We start from the raw sequence: 15,729 nt of genomic DNA on the forward strand, positions 1-15,729 counted from the left end.
CACGTCCATTGAGTCCATGATGCCATCCAGCCATCTCATCCTCGGTCGTCCCCTTCTCCTCCTGCCCCAAATCCCTCCCAGCGTCAGAGTCTTTTCCAATGAGTCAATTCTTTGCATGAGGTGTCCAAAGTACTGGAGCTTCAGCTTTAGCATCATTCCTTCCAAAGAAATCCCAGGGTTGATCTCCTTCAGAATGGACTGGTTGGATCTCCTTGCAGAGTAGTATATATTTTGGAATTTTATGTCAGATTTTCAGTTTTCCCAGTTGTTCTCTCAGTCAGCCTAGCAGTGTGCACTTCCATTTGATTCTTTCTCTTCAGGTATCTCACACATGCCCTTAACGCTTAATTTACATCCGCTATACTGCTTTGTGAACTCAGAAATCAATAAAAATATCTCAGGTAAGCAAACAAACAAACAAAAAGTCATCTAGACACCAGTTGTGGGCAACCAATTACTTTGCCAACTTTGGTCCAATAAGGGAAGTTTTATTTGTTTTTAAAATATTTACTAGTGAAATACACATACAACGTCTCATTTTATATGCTATGATTCAGCTAACCCATTATATAACAAGTGATCAAATATATTCCTTGAAAACATACATGGATTCTCTCTCTCACACAAACACACTGGGATAAACAATATGGATGTAATAACCATAACCACGCCAAACTTTTGATAGGATAAGAGAACCGGCTTCCACCAGCATTTGAAAACTATCACTAAAGACAACACTTTGGCAGCCACTCCCCAATGTCATAACGATCTCATAGGAGAGAACTGTACTTTTGGAGATAATTTGTTACAAAGCGATGGAACAGAACTTTGCAGCCAGCTTTCCTTTGGTGTGAAACAAGCAGCCAAAGGCGCCGTCTCCTCTGACTACCAGCAATTCAGTAATTACTGCTCCCGTGCTATGAGTAAGATGCCCACATGTCACAATTAAATCCCCACTGTATACACACTGTCCTAGCAGAATTATTATTAACTCCGAAAGGTACCCCGGTATGGACAATATACTCTATGGTCACCCTACTTTTAAAGAATTTCAATAATAGAAGGGGCCCCGAAACCATGGTTGCCACCAGGAGTCCAGCTTTCACCTCCCTGCCACCCCCCAACACCCACCTGACCACCTCTGTTCTTCTGTTTGGGTGGCATTGCCCTGCCCATGGCAACACCAACAAGTCATTTGGATCATGTATTATCTAAGCAGCTCTCAAGAGCTCTTAAAGAGATGTTACTTTGGACAGTGACTAATCTGAATCCTCCTTGGTCTTATGATCTGATTAATTGGAAAATGTGTAAATAATGTGAACAGTTAGATGACTTTATGTAGCCCATGAAAAATTCTCATTTTTACCAGGCTTCTTTTTCAAACAGATACATTCCTTTTAGCAGAAGTGGTAAATGAGTATTGGTTAGGAGCTGGGAAAATACTTGCCAGTATAGATATTGGTCGCACGAAAATGTATTTAATCCAAGGAGTCAAGTCTTCAGTTTATTTCAAAAAAGCTCCACCCTGAATAAAATTAACAGGCAAGCCATCCACTTGGTTTGAAGCACGCAAAGGACCCAACATGACTCAGAGCATAATCTAAATTCTCAAAGAGGTATTTTACTGACTTGTGTTTTGGAATCACATTTCTAGTCCAATGGAAAAAAAAATTGCTTATACATCATCTTAGGAGACTGTGTAATATGTTTTAGGGAGAAAAAGTTTTGGAGTAGGTTAGCTGAGTTTGAATGCTGACTCTATTTACTAAATATATGACCTTTATTATTCTATTTGGTCTCTCCAGGTTTTGCTTTCTTTCACTTTATCATGGAACGGTAGGTAAGTAATTAGACTATTTAAGAGGAATAGAAGATCTTATTTACAAAGCAGAAGCAGAAACACAGACAGAACAAACATAAAGATACCAATGGGAAAGAAGCGGGTGGGATGAATTGGGAGATTGGGATTGCCATATACACACTACTGATACTATGTGTAAAACAGATGACCAATGAACCTACTGTTCAGCACAGGGAACTCTGCTCAAGGCTCTGTGGGGACCTAAATGGGAAGGAAATCCCCAAAAGAGAGGATGTACGTATACATGCAGCTGACTCACTTTGCCATACAGTAGAAACCAACACGACATTATCAAGCAACCATACTCTTCCAAAACAGAGTATTAGGACAAAAGAAACTGCAGATTTTTTTTTAATGTATAAAGGAGCTTAGAATACAATTTGGGTCCAAGAAAAGTATCTCTTATTATTACCATTGTTATTACTAATGCTAAGACTTAATTATTATGATTACTACTAGCCAATTACTCAAGATATTATCTCACGTGGCACACATTTCTTTTCTGGGTGGGCACTACGGTATGATTCGTTTATGATTCTTTCTCTTAAAACAGTGGTAAACAAACCTGAGTCCTTAGGAAACTTTATTACATAAATTTCCTTTGTTCAGGAGAGATTCTTAAGGATGAGGGCAGAACTCTATATTGCCAATATGTATGGTAATTAGGCTTCTTTAATAAAATGCAATGCTAAATGGCCTTATAATACCCAATAAATAGGCAATTTCTTTTCTGATATATGCAAAATCAATTTTGATGCAGACATTTTTCTATATATCAAGATCAGTACGGAAATTTTTTTTCTAACCACCCAGCTGTTACAATGTTAAATAAATTGATTTTAATCCTAAATCAGAGATGTAATAGAGAAAGGGTGATTTAATATGCAATCTCATTACATTTGACAGGCTTATTTATAAACGACTTGCCCCACATTTTGACAAGCATAGTTAATATGTTAATTAGCTTTGAAAAAGATGATGAAAAGGGGAGACTGACATGCTATTGGGGAGCATCGAACCGACACAAGGTGGTACCACTATAAACTGTGGCCCCTCCCAAAAGCAACATGATCTTGATGAGATATTTATTAGCTACAAATAATTTTGTCACCCTATGTTAAAATTTAATCCCTTAAAACAATCCCAAGAAACCTACTGCTTTAGAAAACAAACACCACTCTAAATATATTTATGAGCTTCTATAAAGCAATATAAAGCTTGTTTAGAGCAATGACCTCGACAGCTAGAGCAGAACTCCTTGACTAGGGAGGGACTGCACAGATAAGCTCATTGGAACATCGGCACTTCTCTTAATGTGGTTTTCAGTCCTTGGTAAGCCTTTTTGGTTTAGAAGCTTAAAGATGATTTCCTATGCCTGGACTTAAACAAAGAGTTACAAAATCCAAGAATTAAGGGAAGTTATACATCAGACAAAGTCCAGTTTGATTCCTTTGCTTAAGTCCTCCTCCATGGAGGCAGTCAAGGTACCAAAAACTACCTTTCCTGATGAGCTCTCAAGCTGCCCAGTGTATCTATACGTCACCAACATGCTGGAGACCTAGGGCAGTGAATCACAGCAGGAGAGCTCTGATTTCCATCACTCGCTGCCAATGTTAATGCATAAGTGTCTTCATTAATATTTTTATTGCCCAAAGCTATTTAAACAGAACACTGGAAACTGTAACACTGGGTAGGGATCGTTAGTTTTTAGTTACTACCCTGCTGCCCCAGGATGGTAAATGAACTGTAAAAACAGCCTGAAACCACTGCCTCCCCGCTATTGTCTATGGGTTAATATTTGCACTGCTCTCTGGGGCAGCTGAGCCAAGACTCAACCATAGTCCCATTTCCAGATCTTTCAGTATCCAGCATCAAGGTTACCAATGATGCAAAAATCAGTGCCCTGTGAACTTTTCTCTGACTGGAAAAATATATACATTTTACCTGGAAAATAACAAAACGGCTGTTAGAATACGGCTTGGAATGAAATCAGATTCACAGTGACAGGCATAGCATAGACATAACTCGGAAATGAACAGCCAATAATGTGGGAAAGTGCTCCAACATAACACATTTATTTTTTGTTTTTATGGCAATAAATAATCTTGGCATGCAGACAAAAGGGGATTTGGGGTCTACTATTTCATATCAGTTTTTCCCCCTTCCACTTAAATTACAATCTTCTTCTTGGGCTTCATTATGTCTCTGTTAAAGCAAATGGGCAGAAAGCAACCAAACCTTCTTCCTTAAAAGGATACCAACAGGCACACACATGTGAAAGAAAGAAAGGCTGGGGCTGGGGGGCAGTGGAAAGACAGACTGGACATCAAACACTACAGGTCAGAAACAGACATATTAGCAAGTCAGAATCCATGTAGTTCTTTGCTCTTTACAGAGCACTTTCAAAGCTTTGGGGAAAATTAGCCACTAGCGTATAAAAAAAATAGCTTCTCCCCAGTCTAAGGGTAGAGCTTGAAGTGCCCTGCCAAGCAACTAAGACAAGACTGGCTCCAAGTTACAAATGTTTCCAAACCATGCTCTGTTAGTAGAGTCCTTGGTTGACCTCATTGGAAGACAATCTAGAATTCCTATTCTCAAAAAATGGAGAAAAACACTCCCTAACTCAGGAATATTAAGTAATGATTATTTGCATAGCCAACTTGCAACTATAAGGGCAGGAAGGAGGAAGGGAATGAGACAGTAACTGATATTCAGATGGATGCATTCATTGACCTTTATTTCCCTTTTCCTCCATTACAGCTAATGACCAAAATAGCTGTTTTGTTCACGCCCCTGCTTAGCTCTGGGGGGAAAAAAAAAAAATCTAACTGCGTAAACAATTGTCAAAAAAAAAAAAAGCCAGGGAGTTAGATGTAAAAAATGGATTAGCTCGGCTCCTTAATGATAGATGGTCATCTTTATTCTCAGTGTTTTGGAGCATGCATTTACAATGGTATTAGATTTATTATAAGGCATTACAAAATCTATGGCAATAGATATTAGGCTGTTTGATGACCCAGATTCTTTTATAGCTCTAGTGAAAGCTGGAGATCTACACCTCATAAAAATAAATATACCCATGTGTACAAGAAATGTTGCATAGATTTTCGGTGGCTTCACAGATCCGCAAATCCCATGTCTAAGGGAGTTGCTGGACTCTAAATTAAGTAAGTCTATACTGTGCCTTACATCAAGAAACTTCATTGTTTTCTCCCCATAAAGTGTTTGGATCAGAAACATCAGGGAAGACAGCCAGGCCACACCACAGCCTAATTAACTAAAAGCCAAGATTACTGAGGGTAGAGCAGTAAGTAACTACATGGCAAGAAGATAAACAACACACGCTGCAGCTTTATTGAGGTCATAAACATTATGCGAACATGTAGCTGAATTCTGTACGTGGTGCATCATCGTTCATGGAAGATGATTCCTGCTATGAAAAAACTATGCGCTCTATGAACTGTTTTACTTTAAACACAACTGTGAGTCTAGAAAGGGAATTTTTCTATTAATAAATGACATTTTTAACATTCACTATTAAGCCTTCCCTGGTAGCTAAAAATAAGATTATTCCCTTATTTGAATTGGATCATATTAGACTGGAAACTCATTAAAGTTGATCATTAATAATAATCATACATTAAATCTCACAGGTCTTGGGGCCTCCTATAACAGATTTTTAAGTTATGCTAAACCATTGTGCAGAACTGTGACTCTACTGGAATTGAACTTACTCTGACATTTTTAAAAAAGTGATTGTTTTATTTCATCTTGAATAATTGGCACCAACAGTTTTCAGGGGTATACTGTACCAAATTTAGCACCTCACAGTTATAGCAAAATGTTCAGACCATTTATCTGAATTTTGCTGTGAATTTAAACATGCTTCTACTACTTCCAACTCATACTGCTGTTTGGAGATATATACTCCCTTGTTATAAAACAAAGCCACAAATTAAGACCGTTAGGGAGAAAATCACTGAACTGACAGCTAGAAAAATGTCTCTGCCCTTGTCCATCAAGAACTATTACCAGACACCATCTGTAAGAGAGCCCCTGATTAGGGAACATTCCCAATTATGTTTTCAAAAACTCCAGTGGTATTGCCACACACCAGCAAACACTCCAGTACCATTAATCTTCATTCAGACTGTTAGGATGTTCGTCTAGGCTTGACCCAGACCAAACACTATGGATAAATTAGCTAGAGTAACGCTCCATTTCTCACCACATGTCAAGGCAGGTGGAATATTCTGTCGAGCCCAGGAGGACATCTGGAGGTCTGTACCACAAGGTAACCACTTCATTGGAGTATGTGTGGCTAGGGACGGATTTTGCTCTTGCGAGACCTGTGGGTTACAGGGAACATAAAGAAGTTTAATAGGCATTAATGATCAAAGTAATTTAAATTTGGATGTTCACAGTTTTAAAAGGTCAAATGTGATATTATAATACAGAATCATGAATGCAATGTCAAAGTTACGCAAAAGGTTGGGGAAAGCATATTTTGGTCTACCTGTTTCAAATACATGCTAATAACCAATAAATCCTTTATATTTCCTAATAAAGCACTAAGAACCTAAAAAAAATCCCAAAAGAGTAAACAAATGATTCATGAACTATTAGATATGATACAGAGGCTTAGAGATCTCCTGGCTTTCCAAAGATTGTTTCATGGTACTTTGGTTCTGACAGTTAAAAATAAGTATTACAATAAAAAGTTCCAAGACTGAATAACTTTGAGAAAAGATGGTTTAAAAAGTAAAACAGGTCTGTATACTGTGAGACTTGTCAGCGCCCTTAGTTTTTTCTAACATGTATTATGAATCTGAAAGAAGAGAATATGACTCTTTTCTCAAAGGTTTTTTCCAAAATTTCTTTTGGTGTCAGTGTTCCATCAAACACTAAGAAATGCTCATTCAGGAGCGTCATCTGAAACACACAAATAAATAATTATAAAGGAGTAGTTAATAAATCTGGTACATGGAGATGAGATACCATGTAATAAAATTTAAGTTTTCTAAGAATGTTTAAAAATTGGGAAAGTGGTCAAAATAATATATTAAGTGATAAATTATGTGCAGTTTGACCTCACAATCATAAATACTGAGGCACTGGAAAAAGACTGTTGAAAAATATATTTCAATATCTTCAATGGTTAGTTCTGAATATAGAAATATTTAGTTTTTTTTTAATTTAATATATTTTCTGAGTTTTTCCCAAGTTCTATACAATGAATACATAATTCCTTTAAAAAACACAAATTATAGATATTATTTTTAGAAAAAAAGCTGTATGATAGTTTTCTATCTGGGTATGTTCATTAGCGAGGAGAGTAAAGTTTTATCTATCACTGTGATGCTCTAAGTAAATAAACATTTTTACAGTGAACCTACCATAATATATTCATTTTAATGTTTTGATTATTTAAGCTTTTATGTAATACTTAGGAACATTACATTTTTTTGTTTATTAAACACTTTTTAATGGCATTTCTTTTACTGTATTATATGTAAATATTAAAATTAACAGGGTAGCTGGTAAGATGAAGAATTTCTAATTAGTTCAGTTTGGTTACAAAAATTCAATTTTCCCTACCATACAGTTTTTATAACAACACAATGGCATATTATAAATTGACTACTGTTATAAGTCTTCCATATTAAAGTGTACAGATTTGATGCATTCAAACATACATACAGGTATATGGTCTCTAACTTTTCTGCACATGAATGGAATGACTATCTCTGAAAATAGATTTCCATAATAACCTCTTCTCCTTTTTTCTGCAAGGTTTTATCCTACCTCAAAGCAAGCAAAACTGAACAACAGAGAAAACAATCAGGGCATGAAAGTGTTTCCAGAGTAATACCATCAAAGGGTTTCCTTCCTCAAATGAGCATGTTTCTATACAGACCAAGGAGCTGAGCACAAGTCCCAAAATCGGTTCTGACTTGTGCCGTATGCTGTTGTCAAGGCGAATGGGATGCCAAAAACATTCGGGCTGGTTTTCTTGGTTTTGCCAAGGCCCTGTTGACAGAAAGCTAGGCCAGAGGGATAGGAGAATTTAAAAATCTGAGATTTTCTTTGACAGCTCAGAAGACCACACTGGTTATAGAAAATTGTGATATTCCAAGTTTTAAAGAGAGAACCAGACCTCAAAATAGCCTAGTAGAAATCTAAATAATGATGTATGACTCCAAGTCAATTATGCTCACTCTGAATATAAGTCTGTAAAACTTATTAAATAGTTCTAAAAAACTAGAAACAGAAAAAGCTCTTTGTCTACATTATTTTTCTCCATCTCAAGGTTAGGTCAACTGTGTGAGTACTTAGTTGCTCAGTTGTGTCCGACTCTTTATGACCCCATAGACTGTAGCCCGCCAGGCTTCTCTGTCCATGGGATTCTCCAGGCAAGAATACTGGAGTGAACTGCCATGCCCTCCTCCAGGGGATCTTCCCAACCCAAGGATCAAATCCTGTCTCCTGCATTGGCGGGCAGATTCTTTATCTTCTGAGCCACCAGCGAAGCCCCAAGTTTAGGTCAAGGACTGCCCAAACTCCATTCACACGGGTCATATAACTTCCCAAATCATCAGGGAAAGTGAGCTTTCGATATTCTAACTCTTCAAAGCGTTAAGACAGTTTCTTAAAATGGTTTGCCTGTAAATGTGTTACATTGAATAATGTTATGATATTTTTAAGATACACTCTCTTGCATCACTTGAGAAAAACTCACATCTCACTATATCATAGAGTCAATTTAAACATATTCTTGGGGCAAATGTCTTGTATATTGTTAAACAAAAGTTTTTCATCCTAAAAATATTTCTGTTCAGTTAAAGAGATAAATCCCCAAACTTTTCAAAGAGGGAGCAAATTATTAAGTCAATGATTCAAAAGAAAAAAAAAAAAAAAAGCACACCTTGGAGCAGAAATACACAACCACATTTTTAAATAAATATTTTTAGTAAAGATACTCCTGTGTATTTATATAGTTCATGCATCAAAACACGCTTACTCATGCAAAATTTATTAAACTGTATCCTCCAGCTGAAGGGAATCTGTAGGATAGGATTAATTAGCACAGCATGTGTGAAAGCTTTCTTTCTCTGGTCCTTGTCAGTTGCTATGGTTACCCTACAGGAAGAGAGCTACATTACCTTCTAAAAAGGATGAAGTTCAGGGGTTATTACCAAAACTTCTTATATTGATGTTTAGTCTGAATTAAAAGTCAAAAAACCAAAGTGAAATGCTAACTAGATGAGTATAGGTTATTTATACGCTGCTGCTTTGGCTGAGCATGTGTATATGAAAGGGTGCATGTTCTTTTGGGCACCTAAATTGGCTTGCATAACCATTTAAGGGTATCCAACGTAAAGATGTTACCACTTTTAACTAAGGAAAGATCCCTAAAGAGCAGAGTTAAAAATCCTGATATCAAGCGCTGTTGCCAATTATTCAAATTTGGACAACCTTAATAGGAGTTAGCATCGCAGAATCTTAGATTTACAAGAGTTCAGAAGCTTTACAGGTAAGTCCTTTCCCAAGGAAAGAATTCCTCTTCATATCTCTGTAACACGGTCTAACTTCTGCTGCCATTCTGAGTCTGGTTCTACCCTCTGGCAGGGACACAAAGTAAGTCATGTGACAGCTGCCTTAAGCGAACTAACCCTTTGGCATCAACCAGTGGAGATTCTTCAGACCTTATCTTAAAAGTCCTCAGCCGCAATGGATACAGTTGACCACTCCCATTCTTTCATTTTATTTTGTTATCTCACTTTATTATCATATGTAACATAAGATGAAATGTATAATAATATGCAAATATAATTATGTGATATGGAATATAATGCAATAACAGTCTAGAAGATGTCTCAGTGGGTAAAGAATCTGCCTGCAATGCAGAAGACACAGGAGATGCTGGTTCGATCCCTGGGTCAGGAAGATTCCCTGGAGAAGGAAATGGCAACCCACTCCAGTACTCTTGCCTGGAGAATCCGATGGACAGAGGAGTCTGGTGGGCTACAGTTTAGAGATGCAGAGAGTCAGACACGACTGAGCGACTAAGCATGCAAGCATGGAATATGATACAATATACATCTGCCACATGGCAGGTTATTTTTTTTTTAATTTTTTATTTTGTATTGGGGTACAGCTGATTGGATTTCCCAGGTGGTGCTAGTGGTAAAGAACCCCCCTGCCAATGCAGGAGATATAAGAGATGTGGGTTCAATCCTTGGGTAGGGAAGATCCCCTGGAGGAGGGCACGGCAACCCACTCCAGATTTCTTGCCTGGAGAATCCCTTCAACGGAGGAGCCTGGCAGGCTACAGTCCACAGGGTCGCAAAGAGTTGGACATGACTGAAGGGATGAACGAACGCATGCATGCATACAGCTGATTAACAATGTTGCAATAGTTCCAGGCGAACAGCAAAGGGACTCAGCCATATATATACATGTATCGATTCTCCCCCAAACTTCCCTCCTAATCTTTTAAATTTATTCCCTTGACTTCTCAGTTATGGAAGAGATAACAGCAGTGATTTGGCCGGCTTCTGGAACTTCCTCTATCTGCTCCACAACTGATGGACTTGTCTACAGCTACATATTTAAACCAATGCTTTCTAAATGCATACACTCTGTGGATAACTGTGGCTCATGCCAAGTTTTAACTGGCATCCTTAGGAGATTTCTCCAGCTCATACTTCTGTGCGGGCTTCAGATATGGGTTTACCCAATTCCTCACCAGTATCACTCAGTAGTGTCCAACTCTGCAATCCCATGGACTACAGCCTGCCAGGCTCCTCTGTCCATGGAACTCTTCAGGCAAGAACACTGCAGTCAGTTGCCATTTCCTTCTCCAAGTACAGGAATGGGGATGTACTACAGGCACTAAACTGGACACCAACCACAAGTCTCTACAGCAAGCTGTATTATTAATACAGGGAAGGTGCTATGAGCCCAGCGTCAAATGGCAATTTACTAGTAAACAGTTTTAAGAACCCCAAATAGTAAACATCCTTTTATTAATAGCTGCACACTCATGTCCAATAGATTTCTATTCCATGCACATCTAATTATTCTTTCAAATCCTGATGCATCCTTTTTACAGGTGGTGACCCTGCTTAGAAACTTGAGTCCTCCCTCTGACTCCACGGAGAAAGTGGCTAAATTAAGAATTGGGCTTCAAGAATGCTCACTTCCATGTTTTCGCTTTGACTAACGAATTGCGAACGAACTGGCAACACTGACTTGCTTCTTTCAAAGTAAGTGGAATAATGGCAAGAGCTAGATGGCCTTGTGAAAGCCAACTGAAACACGGCATAAAGGAACGCCTTTCAGCACTTCAGTCTTTCCGGAGGACGTGCCACTGTTCAGCACTTCTCAGTGGTTTTGCTTTCGTATTAGATCAATTCCCACCGGTCTCTCTCACCGTACCTCATTCCCCAAACTGAATGATCAGAAAAAGAATGTTCTGCTCTTAATCACAACGTGACATTTCTAAGACAGGGGCTCATTTCTTCAATACTTGATTCAAAACAGACATGACATACTTGGGTAACATTTTACCATTAGGCTGTCAGGCTTCGAAGGAAAAGACTTTTTCTCTATTCTGTCAGCTAATCCATGGAGAAAGGGCAGAAGATTTTTATATTTCTTTCCCATTGCACAGTCCTGGGACCTGGCCAGGAATTCTTTCTAATTTTTGGTTGCTGCTGCGTGTGGACTTTCCCCAGCTGCAGTGTGCGGGTTTCTCATTGCCGTAGCTTCTCCTGTTGCAGATTAAGGATTCTAGGCGTGCAGGCTTCAGTACTGTGGCGCACAGGTTTAGTCGTTCCGCGGCATGTGGGATCTCCCCGGACCTGGGATTGAACTCATGTCCCTTGCATTGGCAGGCAGATTCTTAACCATTGGGCCACCACGGAAGTCCAGGAATTTCCTTTTAAATAGATATTTTTAATGGCATTCTCTCCCTCTCAGAGGATTTACATTAAGTATCTGATGATGGGTTAAATTAATTTGTAAAGCTCATTATTGCCACTCTTAGAGTGTATCAATAAACAACTATCAAACAAAAGAGAAAAGTACTTTCTTAAAGGGATGTTCAGAGTTTTGGCTTTGACCTTTGGTCTCTGCACTTGATTGGTTTTCCAGGAGGATCTGGTTTACCCTCATGTCTTCAGTTACTACCTATCTGCTGAAGATCCCAAATACACATCTCTACTATCAATCTTCCCCTAAAAGTTAAGATTTCTATATAAAAATAACAGTTTACATCCTCCGTATGTATGTTTATTTTTATTTTTCCCAACTCCCCAACCAATACTACCACTTCCAGTGTTCGGTAACTTACCACTAAAGGTCACTATCTGTCCATTCACCAAAACCAGCAATCTTGTTTCATGATAGGCGCCACGTTCACTTACAAAATCACAAAACTCAATGGAAGATCTCCCTCGGGGCACAGTGGACAAGGGGACACACGTTCGATTCCTGGTCCAGGAAGATCCCACATGCCACAGAGCAATGAAGCCTGCGTGCCACAAGTCCTGAGGCTGCGTGCTGGAGCTCCCAAGATGCAACCACCAAGCCCGCAAGCTGAAACTACTGAGGCTGCATGCCACAAGTCCTGAGGCCCATGCACCCTAGAGCCTGTACTCCGCAGAGAAGCCACCACAATAAGTCCGTGCTCAGCAACCCCGCCTGCCAAAGCTAGAGAAAGCCTGTGCAAAGCAACAAAGACCTAGAACAGTCAGAAACAAATAAATACATAAAAGCTTCTAAAAATTCAATGGATTTTTACATCATAGTTTCTCTCTTTTCTTCCTTCTCCTCAGATTATCATCATCAATTACAGGAATGTAATAGCAGCCTCAGGTTCATCCATGGCAAACAGTTACAATTTTGAAATATATTCTGGACAATAAATGATCTACATGCATTGAGATTAATTTTATTTATTTATTTATTTATTTTTAAGGTTTTCTTTTTTTTTTTAATTTTTAAATTTTATTGAAAATTAAAATTTACCTGGGATAAACTTCAATGTGAATAACAAAGGACTTACATGCCCAATCTCCCCCTATGAGCACCTTCCAATTCTCTAGCCTCATACTTGCCATAACTAGAGGCAGGAAACGTGAGCATTTGGGGGACAGGCTTATTTTTTTAATACCTTTACTATCACATGTTGTTTCTTACGGTAGAAAAAAGTTTTGAGATAACAATTATAATCTCCTTTTCTTTCCTTTAAATGAAACATCTTTGCTTTTGTTTCTGTCCAGACTTCTCCTTTAACAGAAGGTACTGTTCACAGGATACCGAACATATACACAATGGAGTATTACTCAGCCGTTAAAAAGAATTCATTTGAATCAGTTCTGATGAGATGGATGAAACTGGAGCTGATTATACAGAGTGAAGTAAGCCAGAAAGAAAAACACCAATACAGTATACTAACACATATATATGGAATTTAGGAAGATGGCAATGACGACCCTGTATGCAAGACAGGAAAAAAGACACAGATGTGTATAACGGACTTTTGGACTCAGAGGGAGAGGGAGAGGGTGGGATGACTTGGGAGAATGGCATTCTAACATGTATACTATCATGTAAGAATTGAATCGCCAGTCTATGTCTGACGCAGGATACAGCATGCTTGGGGCTGGTGCATGGGGATGACCCAGAGAGATGTTATGGGGAGGGCGGTGGGAGGGGGGTTCATGTTTGGGAACGCATGTAAGAATTAAAGATTTTAAAATTTAAAAAATAAAAAACTTAAAAAAAAATGTTATGACTGGCATTTGTCAGACGCTTTCAACTAAGTAAGTAATCTCTGAAAACAAACTCTGATTAAAATGAAATTAAGCCCACAAGACATTAACACATTTTAAGGCAATATTTTATTTTGCTATTATTTAATTATCTTTGAATTCTTTAAGTTAATAAATTATGCCTAGCTTCTGTCTATCCACAAGGGCACATTTTTTCAATCTTTCTTTTGAAATAACAGGAAGGATCATAATATTTTTAAAAGGACATTCTAAATAAGAAAGGAACATTTCAAATACTTAAATGTTATATATATGAAGATTTTATTTTCTATTTTGCATAGAAGATAAAAAACAATACATTCCTGTGGGAAATAACTGCTTTACGTGAAACTGACAGGTGTGGTGGTAAGACCAATTAGCCAGAGTTTTTCAGCCAAATACACGTAGGAAACATGCTTTTGCTACCAGAGCAGTATTCTGCATTTTGGAAGTTGCAATAAGAAAAAACTAAAGGCCTGGTCGTGGTTCTGACACTAGCCAGCTAGCTATGTGCCCTTAAGCTCTCTTGCTTATGTTATGAGTAAAATAAAGGGGCTGAGATCAGAGTCAGCCAGCTGTAGCCTACAAGCAGGCTACCTGTCTGTGTAAACACATTTTGCTGGAACACAATCATAGCTGTTTCTTCACATATTGTCTATGGCTTTTTTGCTGCTGCTGCTGCTGCTAAGTCGCTTCAGTCGTGTCCGACTGTGCGACCCCACAGACAGCAGCCCACCAGGCTCCGTCGTCCCTGAGATTCTCCAGGCAAGAACACTGGAGTGGGTTGCCATTTCCTTCTCCAGTGCATGAAAGTGAAAAGTGAAAGTGAAGTCACTGAGTCGTGTCCAACTCTCAGTGACCCCATGGACTGTACCCCACCAGGCTCCTCCGTCCATGGGATTTTCCAGGCAATAGTACTGGAGTGGGGTGCCACTGCCTTCTCCGATGGCTTTTTTGCACTCAACAGCAAAGCTGAGTTGTATAACCTGTAAGGGCGTCCCAGGTGGCGCTAGCAGTAAAGAACCCACCTGCCAATGCAGAAGACATAAGAGAGGCGGGTTTGATCCCTGGGTGGGAGGATCCCCTGGAGGAGGGCATGGCAACCCATTCCAGTGTTCTTGCCTGGAGAATCTCATGGACTGGGGAGCCTGGCGGGCTACAGTTCATGGGGTCACAGAGAGTCAGACACGACTTGAGCGACTTAGCACACAGCATAACCTGTAAAGTTACAAAATTTAGTAATTTGGTCCTTTAAGAAAAAGTTTGCTGACCTATGGGTCAGGCTAAGGAAAACCTATAAAGTCCATACAGGTACTAAAACTCAGGGATTCTAAGCAAATATTACTAAGAATTTTGTTCACTAAATGTATGAAGATCATATATGCTCATGTTCTTAAAAAGCCCTTTTAAGTCAATAATTCCACCTCACTGATCCCACATCACATCTGCATTAGCAGAAAATGCAAAATCATTTTCAAGAGAGTATACGTGAATATATCATCATTTTCACAGTTCATTGATTTACATTTCATTTTCTAGTTTCTGCTTCTCAGGTAATGAAATTCACAGTTATTACTCCAAGGTTAGATGACAACACAATATAGAAAACGAATTTTATAACTTCGACTAAATTGGCAATTTTGATGAATTTCCACATCCGCGCTTACTTGTTTCCAGTTTTTAAAAATTAAAGGCAAAACATACTAAATTTATCATAAGAATCCAAGTTTTAAATCAAGCTGTAATACTCAGAACTTTCAGACCATTTGTTTATAAATATATTTATATAACAAAAATATGAGTATGCACTTATATGTTTTAAAGAGATTATTTATTGAATAATTCCAACTAATTAAATTTTACATATAAGAAGATTTTATTTTCTATTTTGCATAGAAGATAAAAACAATATATTCCTATATTGTTGGAATAATTACAGTATTATGCCAAATGCATGCTTTGTGCTTAATATGAAAGAAGCCAATGTATAAAGATGAAATTATCACATATATATAATATTCAAAATAACCTAGTTCATTAATTTTTTTT

General features: G+C 38.3%; 1 protein-coding gene across 3 annotated transcripts in view; it reads right to left on the minus strand.

Moving 5' to 3' along the window:
* Positions 1-15,729, minus strand: part of CDK14 (cyclin dependent kinase 14) — a 673,238-nt gene that overhangs the window by 283,659 nt on the left and 373,850 nt on the right. For all 3 annotated transcript variants that reach the window (XM_013963116.2, XM_018047444.1, XM_018047443.1), the window contains one exon: positions 6,090-6,210. In XM_013963116.2, coding sequence (XP_013818570.2) covers positions 6,090-6,210 — 121 coding nt within the window. The remainder of the gene's footprint in view (positions 1-6,089; positions 6,211-15,729) is intronic.

The sequence above is a fragment of the Capra hircus genome, chromosome 4 (genome assembly GCF_001704415.2).
Source record: "Capra hircus breed San Clemente chromosome 4, ASM170441v1, whole genome shotgun sequence".
Taxonomy (NCBI): domain Eukaryota; kingdom Metazoa; phylum Chordata; class Mammalia; order Artiodactyla; family Bovidae; genus Capra; species Capra hircus.